The sequence below is a fragment of the Meriones unguiculatus genome, chromosome 3 (assembly GCF_030254825.1).
Source record: "Meriones unguiculatus strain TT.TT164.6M chromosome 3, Bangor_MerUng_6.1, whole genome shotgun sequence".
Taxonomy (NCBI): Eukaryota; Metazoa; Chordata; class Mammalia; order Rodentia; family Muridae; genus Meriones; species Meriones unguiculatus.
In genome coordinates this window covers 24,525,340-24,546,527 of record NC_083351.1, presented here as the reverse complement: position 1 = coordinate 24,546,527, position 21,188 = coordinate 24,525,340, and the positions used below count along the sequence as shown (strand labels likewise).

General features: G+C 49.2%; 2 protein-coding genes across 8 annotated transcripts in view; one reads left to right on the top strand and one right to left on the bottom strand.

The window, feature by feature from the left end:
- Window positions 1–1,745: 1,745 nt before the first annotated feature.
- Ncdn (neurochondrin) lies at window positions 1,746–11,127 on the bottom strand. Of its 4 annotated transcripts, none has more exons than XM_021652539.2 (7): window positions 10,976–11,127; window positions 9,618–9,758; window positions 7,549–8,517; window positions 6,146–6,387; window positions 5,040–5,264; window positions 4,506–4,648; window positions 1,746–3,269 (listed from the first exon to the last, which is right to left on the bottom strand). In XM_021652539.2, exons 2-7 carry the CDS (start codon window positions 9,738–9,740, stop codon window positions 2,833–2,835), a joined length of 2,139 nt encoding a protein of 712 aa, XP_021508214.1. In that variant the 5' UTR covers window positions 9,741–9,758; window positions 10,976–11,127; the 3' UTR covers window positions 1,746–2,832. The 4 variants fall into 4 exon arrangements, with proteins under 4 accessions (XP_021508214.1, XP_021508213.1, XP_021508215.1 ...); XM_021652538.2 differs by having other exon boundaries at window positions 10,620–11,062; XM_021652540.2 differs by having other exon boundaries at window positions 10,811–11,055.
- A 60-nt stretch (window positions 11,128–11,187) lies between these two features.
- The window catches only part of Kiaa0319l (KIAA0319 like), a 94,011-nt gene continuing 84,010 nt past the window's right edge, over window positions 11,188–21,188 (top strand). The window contains exons 1-2 of one of the 4 annotated variants that reach the window (XM_021652541.2): window positions 11,188–11,312; window positions 14,485–14,654. In XM_021652541.2, the coding sequence (XP_021508216.1) occupies window positions 14,513–14,654 (142 nt within the window). In that variant the 5' untranslated portion in view covers window positions 11,188–11,312; window positions 14,485–14,512. Of the gene's footprint in view, window positions 11,313–11,466; window positions 11,496–11,527; window positions 11,661–14,086; window positions 14,193–14,484; window positions 14,655–21,188 lie in introns of those variants that run through there. The other 3 variants (XM_060379540.1, XM_021652542.2, XM_060379539.1) reach the window with 3 other exon arrangements.

Genomic DNA, 21,188 nt, shown 5'->3' with positions numbered 1-21,188 from the left:
TGAGCAACACAAACCATTTACCTAACAAATCCCTTCACAAGCCTGTGTCTCTTCCAATGTTTCCCATGACAAAGTGGTCCCGCTATCCACACAGCAGTCACAGTCAGTGATCTGGGGCCCACCCTCGGCTTCCCCATTCGTTGTTCCTCTCCACTTATAATTAATTTCTAAGTCCTATTTCCTAACTCCCACTTATACCGCCCTCATTTCCATTACCACTGGCTTAGTTCCACCACCACCCTGCCTTGATAGTTCCCCGTTTGCTCCCTTCCCCACCTAGTCTCCCTGCACTTGATAGATTGCCCAAGTTGGCCCCCAAAACTCCTTCCTGCTTTAGCCTCCAGAGTGCTGGGGTTACAGACATGCCAACTCCAGAGGTTCCTTTTGTAGCCAGCCATCTTTCTAAAATACAAACCAGATTCTGTTTAATCTCCAAAATCTACAGTCTGGTCCTGTGACATGATCTCATATTTAAAAGGTTACATCACTTGTCTCTGGATAGTAAGCTGCGTGGTGCAGGTTAGCTTGTCTTCTCATGTTTATCTGAGAATTGTTTTCAAATGAAGAAATGCAAATGTGGTTTGCACAGCCGTCCACAGGTAAGAAACAGAACGTACCCAGTGAATGCTTATGGCTCGAGGGCCTAGATGGAGTCTGCAGATGGAATAGACCAGGGGGCTATTCTGGCTCCAACCTGACAGATTTGGCTCTAGCTTGGAACAGCAAAGGGTACCCGGGCCTTCCTCTTCTTATTTGGCATGGATTGTAGGTGAGCAGCTGGTAGCTTGAAAGCCATATCTGGCCTCTGTGTTTTGTTAGACCAATAGTGACTTAATTGAAAATCATGTTTTCAATGTTTGAGTTGGATTCCATATAAAAAACTAGGATTTCCAATCCCCTCCCCTTTTATTTATTTAGGTTTTTCAAGACAGGGTTTCTCGGTGTAGCCTTGGCTGTCCTGGACTCACTTTGTAGACCAGGCTGGCTTCAAATTCCGAGATCCACTTGTCTCTACCTCCCCAAGTGCTGGGATGAAAGGCTGCGACATGAGGTTTCTGCTTACTTTAGAAGTTGAAACATGGCCTGTGAGATTGCTCAGTGGGCGAGATACTTGCCATATTAGCTTGGCGACTCGAAGTCTATTCCCAGAACCCGCAATGGTGAGCAGAGATAACTCCAGAGTTCCCTCTGACCTCCATGAGTGCTACAGGACATGTGCCCAACCCTCAACCACATATCCAGTAACTCTTTTTTTTTTTGGGGGGGAGGGTAACAATGACCCTGAAAACAAATTGCTGAAGAGACAGCACTTCTGAGAGCCCCACCAGGTCTGGCCACATCAACATTTGGGTTTATGACCCTGTCATACTATGGCAGGGTGCGTCTAACACTTCCCTGGATGTAAAGCCAGAACTATGGTGCTTTCTTCCCAGCTCCTGGGGGAGATGAATGAGAACATATTGTTTAGGAGGATGCATGGCCCACTGAGACAGAGCCCACTGAGATTTCAGGCACCTTTTGTTTTGGCCTCCATAGCAGTCATTGCTAACACCTTTATGTTAGATTGTTTGTCTCTGGATAGTAAGCTGCGTGGTGCAGGTTAGCTTGCCTTCTCATGTTTATCTGAGAATTGCTTTCAAAGGAAGAAATGCAAATGTGGTTTGCACAGCCGTCCACAGGTACTGGTGAGCAGGTCAAGATTCTGATCGGCACAGAGTAAGTGCAGGGCAGACCACAAAGGAGGCTTCTCATCACCAATAAACATTTATTGAGTGTCCACATGTGCACAGCTTTGAACTTGGCGATCACAGAACGCACTGGGGCGGGGGGGGGGGGGGAGGGGGAAAGCAAGAGGTCAGGTGTATGCGGGTCTCCAAAGGTTCAAAAAGGTAGTTCCTGCTGGAGCCGCCAGTCGCGTCTCCCTGCAGAGAAGAGTCTTAGCAGGGACTGGGGTGGGGGAGTTGAAGCCAGGCACCACGGTGGCAGTGGAGTGCAATCACTGGGAAAACATGCGGATTCTAGGGTGGTGTAACCTCCTGTTCCTGGCTCCAGCCAGGCCAGATGGCACCAGGGGCACAGGGATCTGATGCTCAGGTGTCCAAGCAGGGATAAGGACAAGCAAAATAAATAACCCCAACCCCCATCTTCACTCTGCCGCAACATGACACAAAAGCTCAAGAGACCTGGGACCAAGGACTCTTAGGTCGCCTCAAGGAAGCGCAGGTGGAAAGAGGTTCCCCACCCCCCACTAGTCTGTCTGCTCCAAATTGCCCTGGAAGGATAGGGGCAACTCGGACCCCGGTCACTAAAGTTGAAAGGAAGAACTGTGATGTCAATGGCCTGAGCCTACTCTCTGTCCAAGAGGACCAAAGGCAAAAGCCAAATGGCCAATTTAAAGGGCGCGGACCTAGGGGAGCCAAAAGGGGCACCACAGCCTTGGGGAGGCCACGCCCTGGCCGGCAGGGCACATGGGCTGAGGCAGTCAGTGCCTGCCAGCCCACTCCTACCCTGGGACCTCCCTCCTGTAAGGGAGCCAGACATTGGGTATAATGACACTTAGTTGCCCTCTTCCTGGGGGCTCTCCAACCTTCCCCGGCCTGGCGGGGCCAACCTCTGTTCCAAGCCAATCCCTGCCCCAAGGGAGCTGGGAGCAGGATGCAGTTTCTTATACTTGAGAGGTGGGCATCATGCCCTAGCCCTCAGAAAAGCCAGAAGCTGGGGTGTTTGTGGGGGAAGTCTGAAGAAGGGGTCCAGTTTGGGGGCTTCAGGGAAGATGCCTCTTCCCTCCTTACCTCGCTGCCCGCCCCTGGGTCTGTTCCCACTGGGTGCCCCTCAGGGCTCTGACAAGCACTGCTCCAAGGCAGCCATGCGATAATGGCTGGCTGTTTCTTCACCCGCCTGCAGCCTCATGGCCTCCCGGCACAGCCGGTTAGCCCGTGCCAATTCTACCAGCACGCCCTGGTAGGCAGCCACCATCTCAGGCTTGACGGAGTTGGGGCTTACGCTACCTAGCAGCTGCAGCAGCTCCTGTGGCCAGCGGGAGCGCAGGGCAGCAGGGGCCAGCCAGGGCAACAGCGGCACACAGCCTGTGAAGGCCTGCATGCCCAGGAACCAAAGCTCTTGCAAGTCAGCCCAGATGCCCTCATAGTCAGGGGACAGGGCCAACACCGCCTGGTCAGAGCCAGGGGTGGCCCGTGCCACATGAGACTGTGACAGAAAGAGGATGGCAGCTGCGAAGAAACCTCGGGAGGCTGGGGTTCCCTGGAGAGCTGAAAGGAATGGAGAACACAGTGGCACAAAGCAAACACTGGACCAGTGCCTCCCATCCCTCCTGTCGGACATACTCAGGGAACAGAAGGATCACCTGGGTTCAGACTGCCTGGCTCAAAGCCTACCTCTGACACTTACTGTGTGACGCTGGGTGTTTAAACTTTTCTGGGTTTCTTCATTTTAAGATGGAGGCAGTAGCATGCCAATCTTAGCATTTTGTTGTGAGAATTAAATAATCTAGGTACACTCCATCATTAAGACTTCTAAATGTGCAAGAGGTAGGAGTAAGCTTCATCTCAAGATGTAAGAAGGGACCTTCCTCAGGTTTCCACAGCAGGAACCCAACACCTGGTGGCCCAAAGCCCCTCCCCAGGCTAAGATGAACTAATTTTATTTCTGGCCAGAAGAGGGCGCCAGAGGGGTTGGTGAGTAGTGACCCAGCTCTGGCACACCTGCCATTCAGGGAATCACAGCCCCCTCTTCAGATGTCCAGGAAGCTGTTCAACTAGTGTGGTAGCATTTGTGGGAGAGCCAGGGCTGCGTCCATACAGTGACCCTCCTTGGGGGCTAGGTGCAAGGGGTTCCAGAGATATGTCCCCCTGCTCACGGTAGGGTACCCTGCTGGGATCCCCACACAGAAAACAGGCAGCTGAGGGTATGGGCACATTACACCCTGTTCTCAGGCATCTGCTCAGTTCCTCCAACCTGACAGATGGGGCAGAGGGAACAGGCGGGGACAGAGGGACCCAAGCAGACACCCACCGTCAAAGTGGGAGACACTGAGGGCTGTCAGGGGCTGGAGGGGACGCCCTGCCCCCTGCACACAGCCGGAGGGAGGTAGGGCAGGGAGAAGCTGTGCATGGAGGGTAGTGCTGATGTGTGTCCCTGAGCGGGGTGAGGTACTACGTGGTAAAAACCTCAATGCAGCAAACTGGGTTTGTGGCTCGCGGCCTTGAAGGCGCGGGATTCAGAGCGCTCGGGCTGCCAGGAACTCCAGGTGCCTGTGCCTGTGCCTCTGAACAGGTCTGTACTGAACACCCACCAGGCCTTGCCTTAAAAATCTTTAAAAGGAAGAGAATCTTATCATTTTGGGAAGTAGGGTGGGGGTGGAGGATGGAGAAATACTGTAGAAATTGTCTCTCAGTGGGAAAATTCTGCTGAACTGTTTTCTGAAAGTGGAGACTTAGGTTCTGAGCACAGCAAGCCCACTCAGGTGTTCTGTGCCCGAGGCTTACCTGGAGAGGTGCTAAGGAGCCGGGCCATTAGGAGGCCCAAGGTGGCCACATTGGCAGCCAGAAGCAGTCTCCCTTGTTGCTGCACTAGTGAGGGCAGTGATGTCATCAGAGTGTTCATGAGAGACGTGAAGCAGGCATCGCGCCTAGGGAGAAAAGGAGCAGAGAATGGGGCAGGCAGAGGTTTGCAGACTCCACCAAGCCCCGTGGGAAACCTGATCTGAGGTTTCAAGCTTTACCAGGCCAGGGTTTGGCAGGACTTTACGCAGCAGGGTGAAGTGTTAACTTTTCACTTTCAGCCCTGCCATCTGGGTTGGCCAGATGCCGAGCAGCTACGCTGAGTGATGGCTGGAGCAGACAGGGACCTGAAGGTCTGGATATAACAAACCCTCAAGTGGCACTGGCTTTGTCTATCCGGACATCCGCTTACAATAACACTCGGATTTAGGGAAAATAAGCGGAAGGTTGCCAACGGGGCGGCAGGGCAGTCCCCTTGGCTTCCTTGCAGCCCCTCCCAACCTCCCCCGTGCCCCTCACTTGATCAGCCCTGGAGCAGTGACCACCAGGTTGAGGAAGATGTGACAGCAGGTCTGCAGGCCGATCTCCACGCTGTCGGGCAGCACTGAGGTGTCGTGGCCGGGAGACGTGAGTTCCCACTGCTGCAGGAAGTACTTGCACAGAAGAGAGGGGGCTCCTTCCTTGATCAGGATCTCCCGGGGCCCATCTTCAACAGTCAAGTGGCACCAGCCGGGGAGGAGGAGCCTGCGCACGTAGAGACAGATGAGTATGAGGGTGCAAGAGATAAGGGCAGAACAATGTCTTTTTTCAGCACCCTGCCTAAAAAAATGTAGCGCTCAGATGTCCAAGCCACATGACCTGAGCTCATCGGTCTCTGCCACGCGATACGATTATGGCCTATGTACTTCTCGACCTCCGAGGCTTATTTCCATCATTTTTTTTTCTTTATAATTTTTCAGTCAGGGTCTTACTCTACAGCCCAGGGTGACTTCAGACTCACTGCAATCCTGCCTTAGCCTCCCCAGTTGCTGCTATTAAAGGTGTGAATCGCCAAGCTTGGTCATTTTCATTTTTAAAATGGGGATGAAATTTCTGTCACATTTGCTATGTGGCCCAAATGAAATTGTTCTAGAAGAGTATACAGCAAAATACCTGGCTTTGTATACCTAGCAGATACTCAGTTTTCTAATAAAAATCTGGGGATCAGCTTAAGCCCAGCACTAGGGAGGCAGAGGTAGGTAGATTTCTGTGAGGCTGAGGTCAGCCAGGGCTACATGATGAGACCCTGTTTCAAAAAAAAAAAAAAAATCTGGGGGGATGGCAAGTGGCCCTTGCCAGTTAAAGCGTTCTGTAGGGAGCAGCCTCAAAAACAGAAAACACTCATGACCTAGCAGGGAGCCCACTTTAGTGGTGAGAGGGAGTCCCTATGTGATCCTTTTCTTTTTCTTTGCCTTTACCGCCCCCACCCCCCTTTTCTGGGCCTGGATCTTGCTATGTCTACGTAGCCTTGGAGGGACTGGTACTTTTAGCGTCCTAAGTACAGGGATGACAGGCATGTGCCCCCACTCCTGGAAACCCTTTCCTTTGGAATGGTCCGGCTGGACAAGCCATAACAAAAAACTCACCGGAGGGCATCCCCTGGCCAGGCGGGCCCTGGCGTAGTGGGGGAGATGGCCAAGTTAGCCACCTGCTGCGAAATATCGTTGGCCTCCTCAGCCTCCTCATACAGTGTCTTGGCATAGCGGACGAGGAAGGGCAGCAGCTGGCACACCTCCTTACGCAGGGATGAGGTCTCCTCTGCCAGCCAGGCGCCCAGGATCCGCACCGACGCAAAGACAAAGGGCTCCTTCTGCTTCTCTGGCCCTACCTGTTGTCACAAAACCCCAGTGAAATGGAGCAGAACCAGATACCCCAGGCTGCCTTGCCAGCCTGCCAATAACGCAACTAGAGGGCATTCTGGCCTGGATGCCCACTAAAGGTGGGGTGGGCATCCAGGGTTAGTGAGATGGCTCAGTGGGTACAGGTGTTATACAACCCCAGTTTGATTCCTAGGAATCACATGGTGAAAGGACAGGACTGATCTGTCTTCCAAGCTCCACACATGTGCTGTGTCATGCGTGCACTGGCCACCCCCTGGCCCTCCCCCCTCCCCCATCTAAGAGACAGATAAATAAATGTAAGTTAAAACCAAGAAGAGGGGCACCCAGTTTACTTCTCCCCAAAAACCTAGTGCATGGGAGGGACTCAGCCCACAGGGGCTAGTCAACTAGCAGGACCTCAGTGTGGACAACCGAATCAAGCGGGTCTCACCCAGAAGGTCTAATGCTTAGAGGCTCGAGGCACACACCACTCTCTACCTCTAAGGTGGCTAGGGGACCAGGGGAAACTTAGGGGTCTACAGCTAAAAATTTCCTTAGAGAGGCTCTGAACTGAGGGGAAAGGAGAGGAAAAGTACTGAGGAGTCACCCCCATTTGGGTTAAATCAGGGCTTAGCATGAGCATATAAGGCTCTAGGGCCTGAAGAAGGGCATTAGAGAGACCAATCATGCCTGAATCCTAATGACCAGAAGAGGTGGCCTCACAAATACAGAGTAAAGGAGATGGTAGGAGAAAGCAGATTTAGCTGAAACTCGACAGGCAGAAACCAGGACACTCCCTGCCCCCACCCCCACCCCTCTCCTGCATTCTACCAGTTTACACGTAAGACATGTAAATAAGTAGACGTCTTTATACGTGAGACAACGGTGTAGAGCGAGCAGGGTAGACGGCTTCGATCTTGTGTGTGATGTGTAGAGCGTGTGTACTGGGGAGTATATATCTGAGTGGGTGGTTACTGTGTTGTGTGTGTGTGCTGTGATCAGAGTGCACATATGGTGTGTGGTATGGTGCTTGTGTGGAGGAGAGGGAAGGAGGCTCGGCCACACACTACTCCTGGAGTGCTTGCTACAGTACCAGCCGGCATGTCCGTGCAGCTGCGCTGTCACCCCATTACGCTCCTGGTTTCCTCCACAGGCCAATGGGCCCTTACCTGCAGCAGGTAGTGGATGACGGCCCCAATGGCCTCCTTCATAATGCTCACAAGCTGCACCTTCTGTGGCTCCTTCAGGAGGGACTGCTCACAGCGGGTGCACTCCTGGATCCCCAGCTCCATAAGGGCATAGCAGGCGGTCACCACATCTTCCTTCACCTCTGTGCCTGTCTCCTCCAGAGCCAGCCGCACCTCCACGCATGCCAGATTCACCAGCAGGGCCAGGAACTTGCTCCCAGAGCTGCCCACTGGGATCCAGTCGGAGCCGCAGGCATGAGCCAGGCGGGCTGCCAGCTTCAGTGCAGGGTTGCGCTGCCAGGAGCTCAACTTGCTTCCTAGGATGCGCGCCAGCCCGGCCTGCAGATCCCGGTGGCATTCAGGGGGCACAGTTGTTGGGGGCAGAAAAAGGGGCAGCAGCTGGCAGAGCTCGAACTTGCTGGCATCCTCAGCTCTCTGGAAATCCTCACTGAGGCCTCGCAACACAGCCAGCAGGTCGGGCTCCGCCTCCTTCCAGCACTGTGTCTCTGCAGCAGCCAGCAGCCCCACCAGGAGTGCCAGGGCCTGGTCAAAGCCATAGCCATGCCCTAGGTATGCCTGGCACAGGGCAGACACTGTGCCACCAGCAATGAGGTGCCGGGGCCCTCGGGGTGTGCCGGCAACAGCTGTCAGGCACTGGTACGTGTCATCAATCATGGAGCGGCGGGCAGCATCATCGGGGTCCCCCCGGGCTGTGAGGAATGTGCTAAGGATGGGGATCTTGTTCAGGACCTGGGGGTGGCTGGCTAGTTCAGGGTCACTGCAGAAACAGGCCAGCAGGGCCACACCCAAGGCCCGGAGAACGTGGTCAGGGCAGCCATCAGGTGCCTCCTTAGTAGTCAGGAGTCGATTGGGAAAGGTGAAGCCAACGGCATCAAAGATCCGCCGCCGGGTTTTGGCATCAATGTCACCTGCTTTGACTGCCTTGGTCACCTAAGGGGGAGGGGGAGGTAAGGTACTATCAGCAGGATGAAAGGAAAGGTAGCAAAGACTGTCCCTAGCCTGTTCCCCGGGCGCTGAGGGCCAGCAGAGATGGGTTATGCAATGGGATCCGTTCTGGGGCCATTTCACCCAGCTCCTCGTTTCTCCTTGGAGACAAGACAGGTATGACCTCTGGGATCCATGTTATCTACAATTATCTCACGGAAAGGAGGTCCAGTGAGCCTTAACTACTCACTTGGGCAAATGACCACCTGGCCAGCTGAGGAGTGCCTCCTGGTGTCTAATCCATTAAGCCATATTCCCACGACCTGGGATGCAAGGGGCTGTAGAACTTGGTGCTTGAAATCCTCTAAGGCTTCAGTGTCCTTCCCAAACTACTTGTCTCTAGAGAAGTTTCTGAGCCATTTCCGCCACCTTCTCATGGGAAATGGCTCCTGGGTCTCGCTGCTCTGCATGTCAAAACATTTCCCCTCACATTTCACCTAAACACCTCCTCTGCTGCAGTGTGAGCCCTTGACTCCAGAGCCTTCTCCCTGTTGCCATGGCAAACAAGCAACTGCTGCACTACCTCCTCCCTTCACCCCACACACACCAACTCATCCCCCCCCCACCCCAAGCACTGCAGCTCCTGCTCTGCTGTCCCCAGCTCGGGTTCCTCTGGCGGACTGAGACCCTTCACTTTTTAACGTACCTAGTGCCGCTCTGGTCATCTCCCAGAACCTCCCTAGTTACTTCTCCAATCCTGCTACTCTTTCAGGTCAAAGAAAAGCCACCCCAGCCCTCAAGTTCTCTGCGCTAGTTACAACCTGCTGCTGTGTTACCCTCTGAGTCACCTCCCATCTGCTCTGGGACGCCCCAGAAAGCAAATCCAGGCAACCTCCTCCGTGGTCCCAGTGCTACGGCCTTATTCACCTCTCTCCTCCCCTTCCCCCATTTCCAAGGGAGCGGAGCACAAAGGTAGGGGTCTTGGGCCCTTTTGGTGCCTCTGGGTTGCCACTACCACTTAGCTCTCCCTGGGGGCTCGCTGACCCCATTCTTTAAGGGCCCTCTGTGCAACCCTCCCGCCTTCCAGTTAGCAGCCGGGTCCTTACTAGCAGCAGGGCTGCAAACTGCTCGCTGTCATTCTTGGCCTCACGGAGGGCTCCCAGGTAGCGCTCCAGGGTGGGGTTTCGGCTCTCCGCCTGGTTCAGAGCTGGCTCACAATCCGAGGCCATGATGCCCGCCTTCCCCAACTGTGAACACAAGAGGGACTGAGCATCCCTCTGCAGAGGAGGGGCGGGGGCGGGGGTGGAAGTGGAGGATGTAGGGAGGGATTAGCACAGAGGGAGGGGAGGGTGGATTTGGGAGGGTGGCTTCCTCATGACTGACCTCCCTCGGGAGCGCCCCTTTAAGAGGCCGGACCTGCAAATTCTTTAGGATTAAGAAGGGACCCTGGTCCAAGGTCACCTCCAGAAAAGTGGGAAACGGGGACCATTCATGCTGCTCCTCAGCTGGACAGCTCTCCTCACCAGTCTAGAAGTGGGAAGAAGCTGGCCCCACTGCTCGGCAGCCCCTGACACCAGATACCGGGTTTTATCTCTCTCCAGGAGGCACATGGGGAGTGAGTGGTGAGGACAGACAGGGGGAAATGAAGACATACACGGGTGAAGTTCGATTATCCGGACTCACGCTGACAAGGAAGAAAAGGACATTCTAGGGTCCCTTTTCCCTCCCTTCTTCAGAGAAAGTAGACTGGCTTCAGCAGAAGTGAGAAGGCAAGCTGTCCAGAGCTTTCTGAAGACTCCCCCGAGGACCCACCCCTCCAGCCGGGGCTCTTAATCGCCCCCGCAGCCTCTTTGCCTTCTCTCCTTTCCCTCCCGCGGGCAGAGGCTGCAGGTGCAGGAGCTGCAGCTGCAGCAGCAGCATTAACCCCTTGTGTTCCCCGTACTCTCCCTGCCCGTCCCGCTACCAGCCCGTGGGTGCCGGCACTGGCTGGAGAAGGAAGGAGGGCTCGGGTAGCTCCCAGGATAACATAATCCAAAAGCCGGATAATCGAAGCGGGGCTGCAGTGATGGAGAGATGAGAAGGGGAGAAGGGATCCCGGCGGTCACCACCTGTCCCGCCGCAGCCAGGTCACAACACGACATTGATGAAGTCGAACGACAGAGCGGCGATGAGATCACACTTCACGATGGCGCGGTGATGTCACGGAGATCACAGCGAAATCACGACATGAAGGGGGACAGCCCCCAAATATGATAGGGCAAATTTTTTTAAAAATATATATAGATAGATAGATAGCTACTGAAAGGGGCTGTGACAAAATGGAGTCTCGACAGGGTACGGTGATGTCGCGGATGGTACGATGGAGTCGCGATAGGGTCCCTGGGGAGTCTCGGCATCGATCAGCGCCGGCTCGGAGAGGCTCCGGCTGAGATGCAGGGGAGGGCTCGAAGGGGGCTGAGCTCACCAGGCTGCGGCCCCGAGCGGCGAAGTCTCTCTCCGGGCGCGATGCTCTGGGAGCCTGGGGCCGCTGCTCACGCCGCGTTGCCCACTCTTGGCTCCAGGCTGCCACAGCTCCACCCCCACCCCCGCATTACTCTCCACCAATCCGCGCTGGCCTCACTCCGCGCTCTAGCCAGTAGCGCGGCAGGGCGCTGAGCAGTAGGGGGGTGCCTCCGCTGCGGCCATCTTGCTTGTGGGCACTGCCCGAGTCTGGGGCCCGGGCACTCGCGCTCAGGAGGAAAAGTGCAGGCCGCCCCGCGAGGGCTCGAGGCAAAAGGCCGAGGGCCCGGACGTCCTCGCTTGTGCGTAGCTTCTCCCCTCAGTACTGCCCCTCCTCCCACCTTGGGCTCGCGGCTGGAATTGCGCTTCCGGAGGGTGGGGGCGGGAGGGCTGGATCAGCATGAGGAGTGTGTTTCCGGGTTGAGCTCCGGGGAGGCGGGAGGAGGCGGCGTTTCCGGCCGCGGTCGCTGTCCAGGGAGTCTGAGGCAAGAGGGAGCTGTCCGGGTGGGGAGCCAGCGCTTCCTTCTTTCTCTTCCTCCTCCTCCTCCTCTGCGTGAGGGGAGAGAAGGTTGGGGGTCCCCGAGCCCATGGACCGGGAGGAGGCGGAGGCCGCCGAGAGCCGGCACCCCTCTGTGTGGCCCTGAGCCCCGGTAGGTGGCCGGGGCGGCTGGCTGCCAGGCCGAGGACCATGAGCTCAGGGGAGGGGCAGCGGCGGGACGGGCGGTGCCTCGGGGTACGCTGGCCCGGCGTTGGGACCCGGAGACGTCGCTCCTGGCCGGGCCAGGGCAAGTCAGCTGCTTCTAGCCTTGCAGGTGCCGGTCCCAAGCTGAACCGCCGCTTTGGGGCTCAGGCCCGGTCAGGCAGTTCCCTCCATTCCCTGACAGACTGACAGACCAGGATCCAGGTCCTGCGGTCCTTGTGACACCCTCGACCTCCGCAGCCTGGTCCGAGTTGCTGTCTCTGGTGTTTGATGCTCTCCCCATCGAGATCAAAAGAAAAAAAAAAGTTGATACAGAATAAAGGGGGCGGGGTTGGGCATATTGGCGAAACCCGCCTCCTTGAGAATTTTGACAATTATGCCCCTTAGAGGGTCCTGCAGTGAGCACGGAAGCAAAGTGAAGGAAAATAGACAACCTCAGGCGGGGCTCCAGGAATGCTTTGCCTGCTCTTACCTCCTGGTGATTGTGCCCAACCGACAGGAGAAGCGCATTAGCTGACTCTCCTTGTGCTTTCTTGTGATTAACAGACTGGAAACTGGGAACAAGTTGGAAAGACGACCTCCTAGAACAATCTGTTCATTTTTCCAGCTATTTGGAAAACAGTGTCTGCAAATATAAGCAAAGCTATTCGTGGCAGTCTGTTCTGTAACTTTCTCAAATATCTAAGACTCCTTCCCCCCCCTTAAAGCTTTATTCTTGATTACTCACACCCGCTGAATAGACGTGCTCTGTCGTTATTCAAACATATCTTATCGCTGTGTATATAAATGGAGTTCCACGTATGTAGCTGACAGACTGAACTATGATACATTCCCCATCAACCTGAAGTATTAAGTAAACATTACCCCCTGCTCTGTCTGAACAGCTGCCGCAACAGAGCGCTTTTATTTCGGGTGTACTTGTAACGCCCTAAATGCCAGAACTACTGGGAGCTTTTCTAGATTTTCATTTGTCAAGTATTGTGTGGGGGTGTGTTCTCTCCCTGGGCTGTTACTCTTTGATTTGATAACATACACTTTTGGATCTTAGCAGTGTTTTGTTGTTCCTGCCTCCGGGTCAGCAAGCCTTAAACTGGACCCTAGCAGTGGTTTGTGCCCATAGGCAATTGTAGGTTTCAGCCGAATAAAGGAGGGTTGGGAGTGCAAATGAAATTAGCTCTGCCTCTTTCATGCACTTCTAATCGGTTTGCTAGTCCAATGGTGTTTATTACTCCTGTTTTCAAAGCCTATTCATTTCTTTTTTGCTTCTCCCACCCACCTGCCAGGATATTGATGACAGGTGTTGAGTCACCTTTAGTTTTAAATCCTTTTGTGGTAGGCAGAAATGTGTTGGGTAAGATCCACACACACACTCACGAACACACCCATACCCTACGCTCCAGCCTGGGAGGCTGGAAAAGTTTCTGGGTATAGTTTCTTAGGCTCTATTTTATAGTCTTTTGCATGTGCTTATGGCCCACACACTTCTTTTCTTGCTCCCTGCTCCCTTATGTACAGGAAAACTAGAAATAAGAATGGATGGAAGGGAAATGAGAGAGAGAAAGTCCTCCAGGTGCCTATGCTCAGTGAAAGGCATTGCCTCGATTCTGTGTTGGTATGTTTGTCTCTTCATTTCCTGGCATTGGTATTGGAATCCACTCCAGGCAGTGCTGGTCTTCTTGTATGCTGGCTGGCTGGCTGGAGGTGAGGGTTAGGGTTGTCTACCTGTGCTGAAGACAGAAGATTTTTATTTTATTTTATTTTATTTTTTTGAGAGAGGGTTTCCCTGAGCCTTGACTGTCCTGGAGCTTGCTCTGTACAGCCTGGCCTTGAACTCACAGAGATCCACTTGCCTCTGCCTCCCAGGTGCTGGGATTAAAGTTGTGAACCACCACCACTGGCGCAAGATTTTTAATTTTTTTTTTTTGAGACAATGTCTCAATATATTATCTAGGTTGACCCTGAAGTCTTGGATTTAAGAAATTCTGCCTTAGCTTTCCAAGTGCCTAGGGCTTCAGGTTTGAGGTACCATGACAAAGATTTTTGAATTGTTGTTTTTTTTTTTCAGAACCTTGTCAACTCATTTGTTGTTAAGCTTTATACAAGAGAGAAAAAACTTCTGGAATATGAACGTCATTCTCCTCTCCCCAACTGGAACTCACAGCTGCTCCATTACAGAGCAGCCAGCTCAGAGCCTAAGTTAAACATATGGGGAAAAGTGTGCAAGAAGTAGGGAATTACAAGTGACTCGGATCAGAGAGATAATATAAAAGTGTAAATCAGGTTGATTTGTAAGATAGTGCTAGTGGGGATCGTGCTTGTTGTGCCTAAAGAGAATCACCTTGAAAAACTATGGCAAGACTGGGCTGTGTAATCATGATTACTTAGAGGAAGTCCAACCTCTCCATAGAGAACAAAGTACTTTGGTCACAATCACAGAGCAGTCAGTGGAAGCAGAAGTGAAAAACCAAAGCTGTTCTCTCAGGTTGGTGCTCTTTGCCATTCTGTCACGTAGATGATTTTCTGTTAGATTAGACAATAATGGAATATAAGATGTTTCACTTTAACAGCAGATTCATTTTATATCTCTTGCTCTGTTTTTATACTGATAATTATAGGCTATGCCAAAGCTCAGGCTGAACATTTACTGGCAGGGATGAACATTGAAAGACACACTTGAAATTTCTTTCTCCTGTCATAATTTCTAGCATTCCACATTTCCAGGAATCAATTATTAATTACTTGGCATGTAATTTCTTCTCTTCCTGTCTTTCTAGTGTACTGGTTCCATCTCTCTGGAAGGCCATGGAGAAGAGACTGGGAGTCAAGCCAAGTCCCACTTCCTGGGTTTTGCCAGGATATTGTTGGCAGACATCAGTGAAGCCGCAAAGAAGCCTCTACCTGCTTTACACTTTCTTCTGCCTCAGCACTCTGTGGACATCAACAGGTATCAGTTTTGAGATTTAACCTCTTCTGCCCCACACCTCCCCCAAACAATCAGCACCCTGAATTCCTGGGTTTAAAGGTCTACCAGAAGGCAGGAAAGCAATCTGCTGACAGAAACGGTCATCATTTTGGTGGGTGTTTACTTGTTGTGTTTGCTTTTGTTTTGTTTTGTTTTGTTTTGTTTTGAGGCAGCGTTTGTTTGTGCATGTGTGTGTGTGTGTATGTGCGTGCACATCTCTCTCTCTCTCTCTCTCTCTCTCTCTCTCTCTCTCTGTAGCTCTGACTGGCCTGGAACTCACAGACATCAGCCTGCCTCTGCCTCTGCCTCTACCTCAGCCTCTGCTGGGATTAAAAGCGTGTGGCACCATATCCTGTTTGGTTTGTTTTGGAATCAAGATATTAATTGGGTTTTTTTCGCCATTTTATAAAAGTAGATTGACCAAAAGAACAAAATAAATAAAACTTTTCAGAGTTGGATAGATTAGGGTCCTGGAGCTGGACATTGTCACATAATGACATGTTACCTAAAGGGCACATAACCTAAAGGCTTTTTACCTTTTTAAGTGGGCTCTCACTTTGTAGCCCAGACTGGCCTTGACCTCATGATCTCCTTGCCTTGCTGGACTTACTTAGATCTGCCTCATAACTTGACTTGGGAGATAATATACTAAAAGCATGTAATGCTGTGTGACCGTAACTGCTTAGTAAGTAATACTTTGCTTCCTTTCCTAGAGAAATACATACTTTGTTTTGTTTTTGTTGTTGAGACAGGGTATTACTCTGGAGCCCTGGATGGCCTAGAACTGGAAATGTAGACTAGGCTGGCTACAGACTCACAGAGATATGCCTGCCTCTGTCACCTGAGTGTTAAGATTGAAAGTATGAGCCACCACGATTGGTGGAATCTCACTTTAACAAATTTATCTATTTTAATTTGGAGGGTCTACACATGCATGCATTGACAGTGTGTGCAATGGCGATCACAAGACAGCTTTGTGGAGTCAATTCTCTTCTTCCATCTTTATGTGGATTCTGAGGATCAGATTCAGGTGGTCAGGTTTGCTTGGCTGAGCCATCTCACTGGCTCTACGTGTTTTGTTGTTGTTGTTTAATAGAAAAGAACCATGTTGATAGACTTCATGGAGCATACTTTCCTCCTCAGATGATTTCACCTCCTTAGAGCCTCTTGCCAGGCATCAGTGCCAAGAAGGCTAAATGTCAAAAGCCAAATTTAAAAATACGCTTTCTGTCTTTACTCTTTCAGTTCTTTTGTTGACATGGGTTTCTTTCATAAATGGAGTGTGAGAAAGCAGCAACTAGAGAAAGACCTCTGAGTATGTCCATTTCTGGACAATGACCAAAAGCCTTCTGCTGTAGAGACTATTGTCATGGCTGACTATTCAGCTTGTGCTCCAACAGATCTGAAGATTTCTGTCATTGTCATGATTGAGACAGGGTTTTTCCGTGTAACAGCCCTGACTGTCCTGGCCGTCTTTGTAGACTAGGCTGGCCTCGAACTCACAGAGATCTGCCTGCTTCTGCTTCCAGAGTGCTGGGATTAAAGGCGTGTGCCACCGCACTTGGCACCATTGTCATGATCTTGAGAATCAAGTAATTACTGTACGTAGCAGTTTTGGTAGCACTCACGATGGGTTTTTGTTGTCTTGCAATGGTAGCTGAAGGTTGTGTGGTTATAGTGGTAGATAGAAAGCTGACCCAAATATTTTTTTATATAAAATGATGATTCTTGTTGACTAATTCTGGTTATTGTTTTATGTAAGATAATTTGAATTAAGTAATTTAGTACCATCACATTAGGGCAATCACTTCTTTGAAAGTGTACAAATCATATACCATATTTCTAAAAACACTGCATATCTTCTTGTTTAATTTTTATGATAATTCTGAAATAGATAGTTTGTGCTCATTTAGTAAGGAAATTGAGACCCAGAGAAGTAAAATTACTTGGCTAGAGCCAAATAGCAAGAACATGGACAGCAAGGTCCCAGTCCAGCTTGCTTGCTGTTGAGTTTGCTTTCTTCTGTTCCACCACAATTCCTTCTGAACATAGGTGATTCTTGGAGGATCAAAGTTGTTTTTTTGTTTTTTCCCCCAGAACCTTGTTAAGAAGCTGGTCATTTAAAAGGTTCAGAGTGTAAGGGAAGGAGTACAAGGACTCAAAAAGCAATTCAGAGTCTTTCTGCATTTTTTGCTTATTCTTGGACAAAAGTAGAATTGTGGGGGGATTTCAGATTTAGATAAGAAAATATCTTTAATCTATTCTGATGAAGATTAAAGTGAAACTATCTAGGGACTTGAGATACAGGCTGGTGGTGGAACACCTAACTCATATGTGAAAGGCACTGGGTTTAACTCCACACTGCAAACAAAGCAAAGAAAAATAGTGCTACTAAGAGAGATGTGGTGGCCCTCAAATAGTGTGAGAAAATTTGAACAGAAAACATTTTGTCATAAACATCAGGAGATCTAAAAAAGTTCAGATCCCTTGACTTAATTCTCCTTTTAGGTTTTGGGGCTGGAGAGATGGCTCAGTGGTTAAGAGCATAGGCTACTCTTTCTGAGGACCCAGATCTAGTTCTGTCTGCTAGAACTGATATGGTGGCTCACAACCATATGTAATTCTAGTTACAGGGGATCTGACTCCTTTTTTTGACCTCTGTGGGTACGAGGCATACAAGTAGTGTACATATATACATGCAAACAAAACACTCATATACAATTTTTTTAAAGTTGGTTTTGGTGGGAGAGTTTGGGGGGGAACTGGAGAGATGGCTCAGTGGTTGACAGCATTTGTTGCTCTTCCAGAGGACCTGAGTTTGGTTCCCAGCACCTATGTCAGGTGGCCAACAACTTCTGGTTTTTGAGGGCACCTGCATGTATGTGTACACAGTGACATACATAAATAAAATGAGTTTATCTCAGATACATAGTGAGACCTTTGCTTTAATGTGTGTGTATGTATATGAATATGTCTTTGATGTATATGTATATTTCAAAAGCTAGGTATAGTCATTCATGTCTGCAGTGTAATTCTTTTGTTTTTGTTTTCTGGGTTTGTGTGTGTGTGTTTTGAGACAGAGTCTCTCGTTATAGCTATGGTTATCCTAGAACTTGATATATAGACCAGACTGGCTTTGAACTCACAGAGATACACCTGACTCTGCCTCCTGAGTGCTGGGATTAAAGGCATGTGCCACTATGCCTGGCTCTTTAATGTAACTTTACAGAAGGACTGCTGTGAGCTCTAGGCCAGACAGGCCAAATAATGAAGCCTTTCCTCCCCTGGTTGCTTTTGGTCATGGTGTTTTATCATAGCAACAGAAAAGTAACTAGAACAGATACTGACCAGTGTTTAGAAGAATGAATATGTGGGGAGACAGCCTAAGCAAAATGGTAAAGGCAAGATAAATAACTGCATGTTTACTATGGTACCAATGGTATGAAATGCAAAAAAAAATCACATAATAGAAAATAACCTCAACTAAAATATATAACTGAATGTTTACATATTATGATCTCTTTTTATTCTTCTGTTTTAACAACAGCTTCCTTCTCCTTTTCCCCTTCCTCCTCCTCCTCTTCTTCTTTGTAGCTGAAAATCTACCAGGAAATGCAACAACAGAGTGACACAGGTGAAAACCAGTTCAGGCAGCCTGAGTTGCTGCTCATCTACGTGTGTTTACTTAGCTGTTACCTGAGCACTTACATTTTTCCCTGATAAAAGATAGGTTTTCTTTTCTGTTATAATTTAGCTCATGGATTATATGAATTCTTCCTGAAAAAACTAATGAAAAATAAGGGAACTCTTCAGTTACCACCCATTCCTGGGTACCACTCAGTAGTTGACCTCTCCTTTGGTAGAGCTCCAGGTACCCACTGACGTCATTTAGTTGGCTCCTTTTCATCTCTGCTTTGGACTCAGTAGTGAAGCCCACTACTAGAAATGAGTGATTATGATTTGTCTGATAAAAGATACCCTGTCTTCCTTGTGGGCTGTTGAGTCAGTGTTTTTCTATATAATTTTGCTGCTGTGTGGTTTGAAAATAGCATTTTTGGACCTGGTGATTATCATTTGGAAACAAATGTGAGATGACCCTAAGAACTTGGAAATTCCTCAGTAGTTAATCAGCTTCTTAAGAGCAGGAATCTGGCCTTTTTATGCTTCTATGATGCATTCCAAGCAACTATAAAATTTGGCATATAAATGTACTATAAACGTATTTGTTGGCTGAATAATACATTAGCAATAAGAGGATTATTTTTTGAAAATTAAATTGTAAGACCAGCATAATCAGAGTAGAGGTCTACAAAGACAACTTAAGGATACATAAGGCCTTTGAAACCAACAGATGGGATTAAAATCTGAAATGTATTAACATTTCCAAACAGGCAAGTGTATATCTGAAGAGTTATGTGTGCATGGGACATAGACCTAATTGGCTTTGGAATCTTAAAATATGGAGGCCAATATAGGCCTGAAGGTAACAGTTGCCTCAGGAAAGTACTTGATCTTCTGCCTCTAAGAGGGAGATTTATACCTGGTTAATTATTAGAGAAGCTAGTAGGACTCTGGCTCCAGATGAGGCAGCAGGATAACATCAAATGCAGCACAGCCATTGCCCTGAAAAAATGTCCAGTTTGATGAGAGAAACAAACACTATTTTATTTGGTATGAAAAGATGGAGGGATTCAGGCCCCATGCTGCTGGAACCAGAGAAGCATTTTCTTGAGAGGTGAAGGAGAGAGTCAGGAGTCTTTTCTAAAATGCTTATACGTGGGCAGTTTTGAAAGTTGAACCTGAAGGATGCAGAAGGTATGGGTCAATGAGCACTCAGAACAAAGATGCAGACGCACTGTGCCCTGCTTAGTACTACAAGAAGGACAGGCAGTTCCTGAAGAGTTTGGAAGTGACCGGGACATTAGGAGTCTTAGTTGCCATGCCCAGGAGCCTCAGTTTTAATCTTCTTTAGAGAGGTTGTACGCAATCTATCTGCTCTGTAACCCAGGTAGTCCTTGAACTTTCGATCCTTATGACTCAGCTGTAGCTTCTTAAGTACCCAAGGATTACCAGCCTGTGCTCCTAGGCCTGCCTCAAATTCTGTCTTTTCTACTCTCTTTATTCCTGTTCTTTCTGCAGTGCCTGTGCATACTGGGTAAATGTTATGTTACTGACCTGTGTGCCCAGCTCTGGTTTGGGGTTTCTTTGCAGCCTAGGCTGGCCTGGGACCAACTGGATAACCCAGACTGGCCTTCAACTTGCAGCAGTTGGTGTCTTAACCTCCAAAGCACTGGGATTATGAACATGAACCTGGTTTAAATTTTCTTGACTGTGTTCTATAATCTAGAAAAAAAAAATTTAAGTTGTGCCTAGTATATGCTTATTTATACATTATATCAAATAATATTAGATGAATGTCTATGCATGTATAAGAGAAGCTCAAAACAAAAATTTTAAAGGGATCAATAAGAATCAAATATGAAGTAATATTTAATTTAGAAATTGTTTTTAGTAGTTGGGTGTGGTGGTGCACACTTGTGATTCCAGCACTCTGGGAGGCAGAGGCAGGCAGATCTCTGTGAGTTCAAGTCCAGCCTGGTCTACAAAGTGAGCCCAGGGCAGCCAAGGGTACACAGAGAAATCCTATCTCGAAAAACAAAAACAAAAACAAAAAAGAGAGAGAAAAAGAAAAAGTAAAAAAAAAAATGTTTCTAGTGTGTGTGTTTGATGTGTACATATGGACACGACACAGGCATCCTATGGCATACACATGGAAGTCAAGACAACTGTGTGGAATTGCTTCTCTGCTATCCTTTGCATGGCTTCTGGGGGTCAAATGCAGGTTGTCAGGCTTGATGGTAAGTACTTTACCACACTGTCTCACCAGTCCAAAGTTTTAATTGTTTTTAATTATTTTAGTGTACATAATAATGAGTTTTGTTATAACCTTTTTGGACACATAGATCATTAAACCTTGCTTATATTCACTCCCTGTTACTTCTCTCAGCTCTCCTTCCCTTGTATAATTCCCCTTCGTCTTTCATATATGTATCTTACACATATATAATACACATATATATAGAACCTAGATTTAGCATGAGAAAATGGGTGTTAATTGCCTTTCTGAATCTGGTGACATGATGCTCTCCAGTTCCATCCACTTTCCTGGAAATGACGTAATTTCATTCTTTATGGCTGAACAAAGCTCTGTTGTGTGTATGTGCCTCATTATCTGTCCATTTGTCTCTTGATAGGCATCTGGCTGGTCCTCTGTGTTCTGCCTTGACCTTTATTATTTATTTCTGCCTATTACTTTTGGATTTGGATTGTTCTTATTTTTCTAAGAACTTAAATAATTTATTTGCAGTGTCTCTGGTTTTTAACATAAGCACTCATAGCTATAAACTCTCCTCTTAGAACTGCCTCCCTGTAACTTATTCTTCTGTAAGTTGTGCTGTCATTTCATTTGGTTCTAGAAACTCACTCTCTCACGTCTTAGTGAACCACTGGTCATCC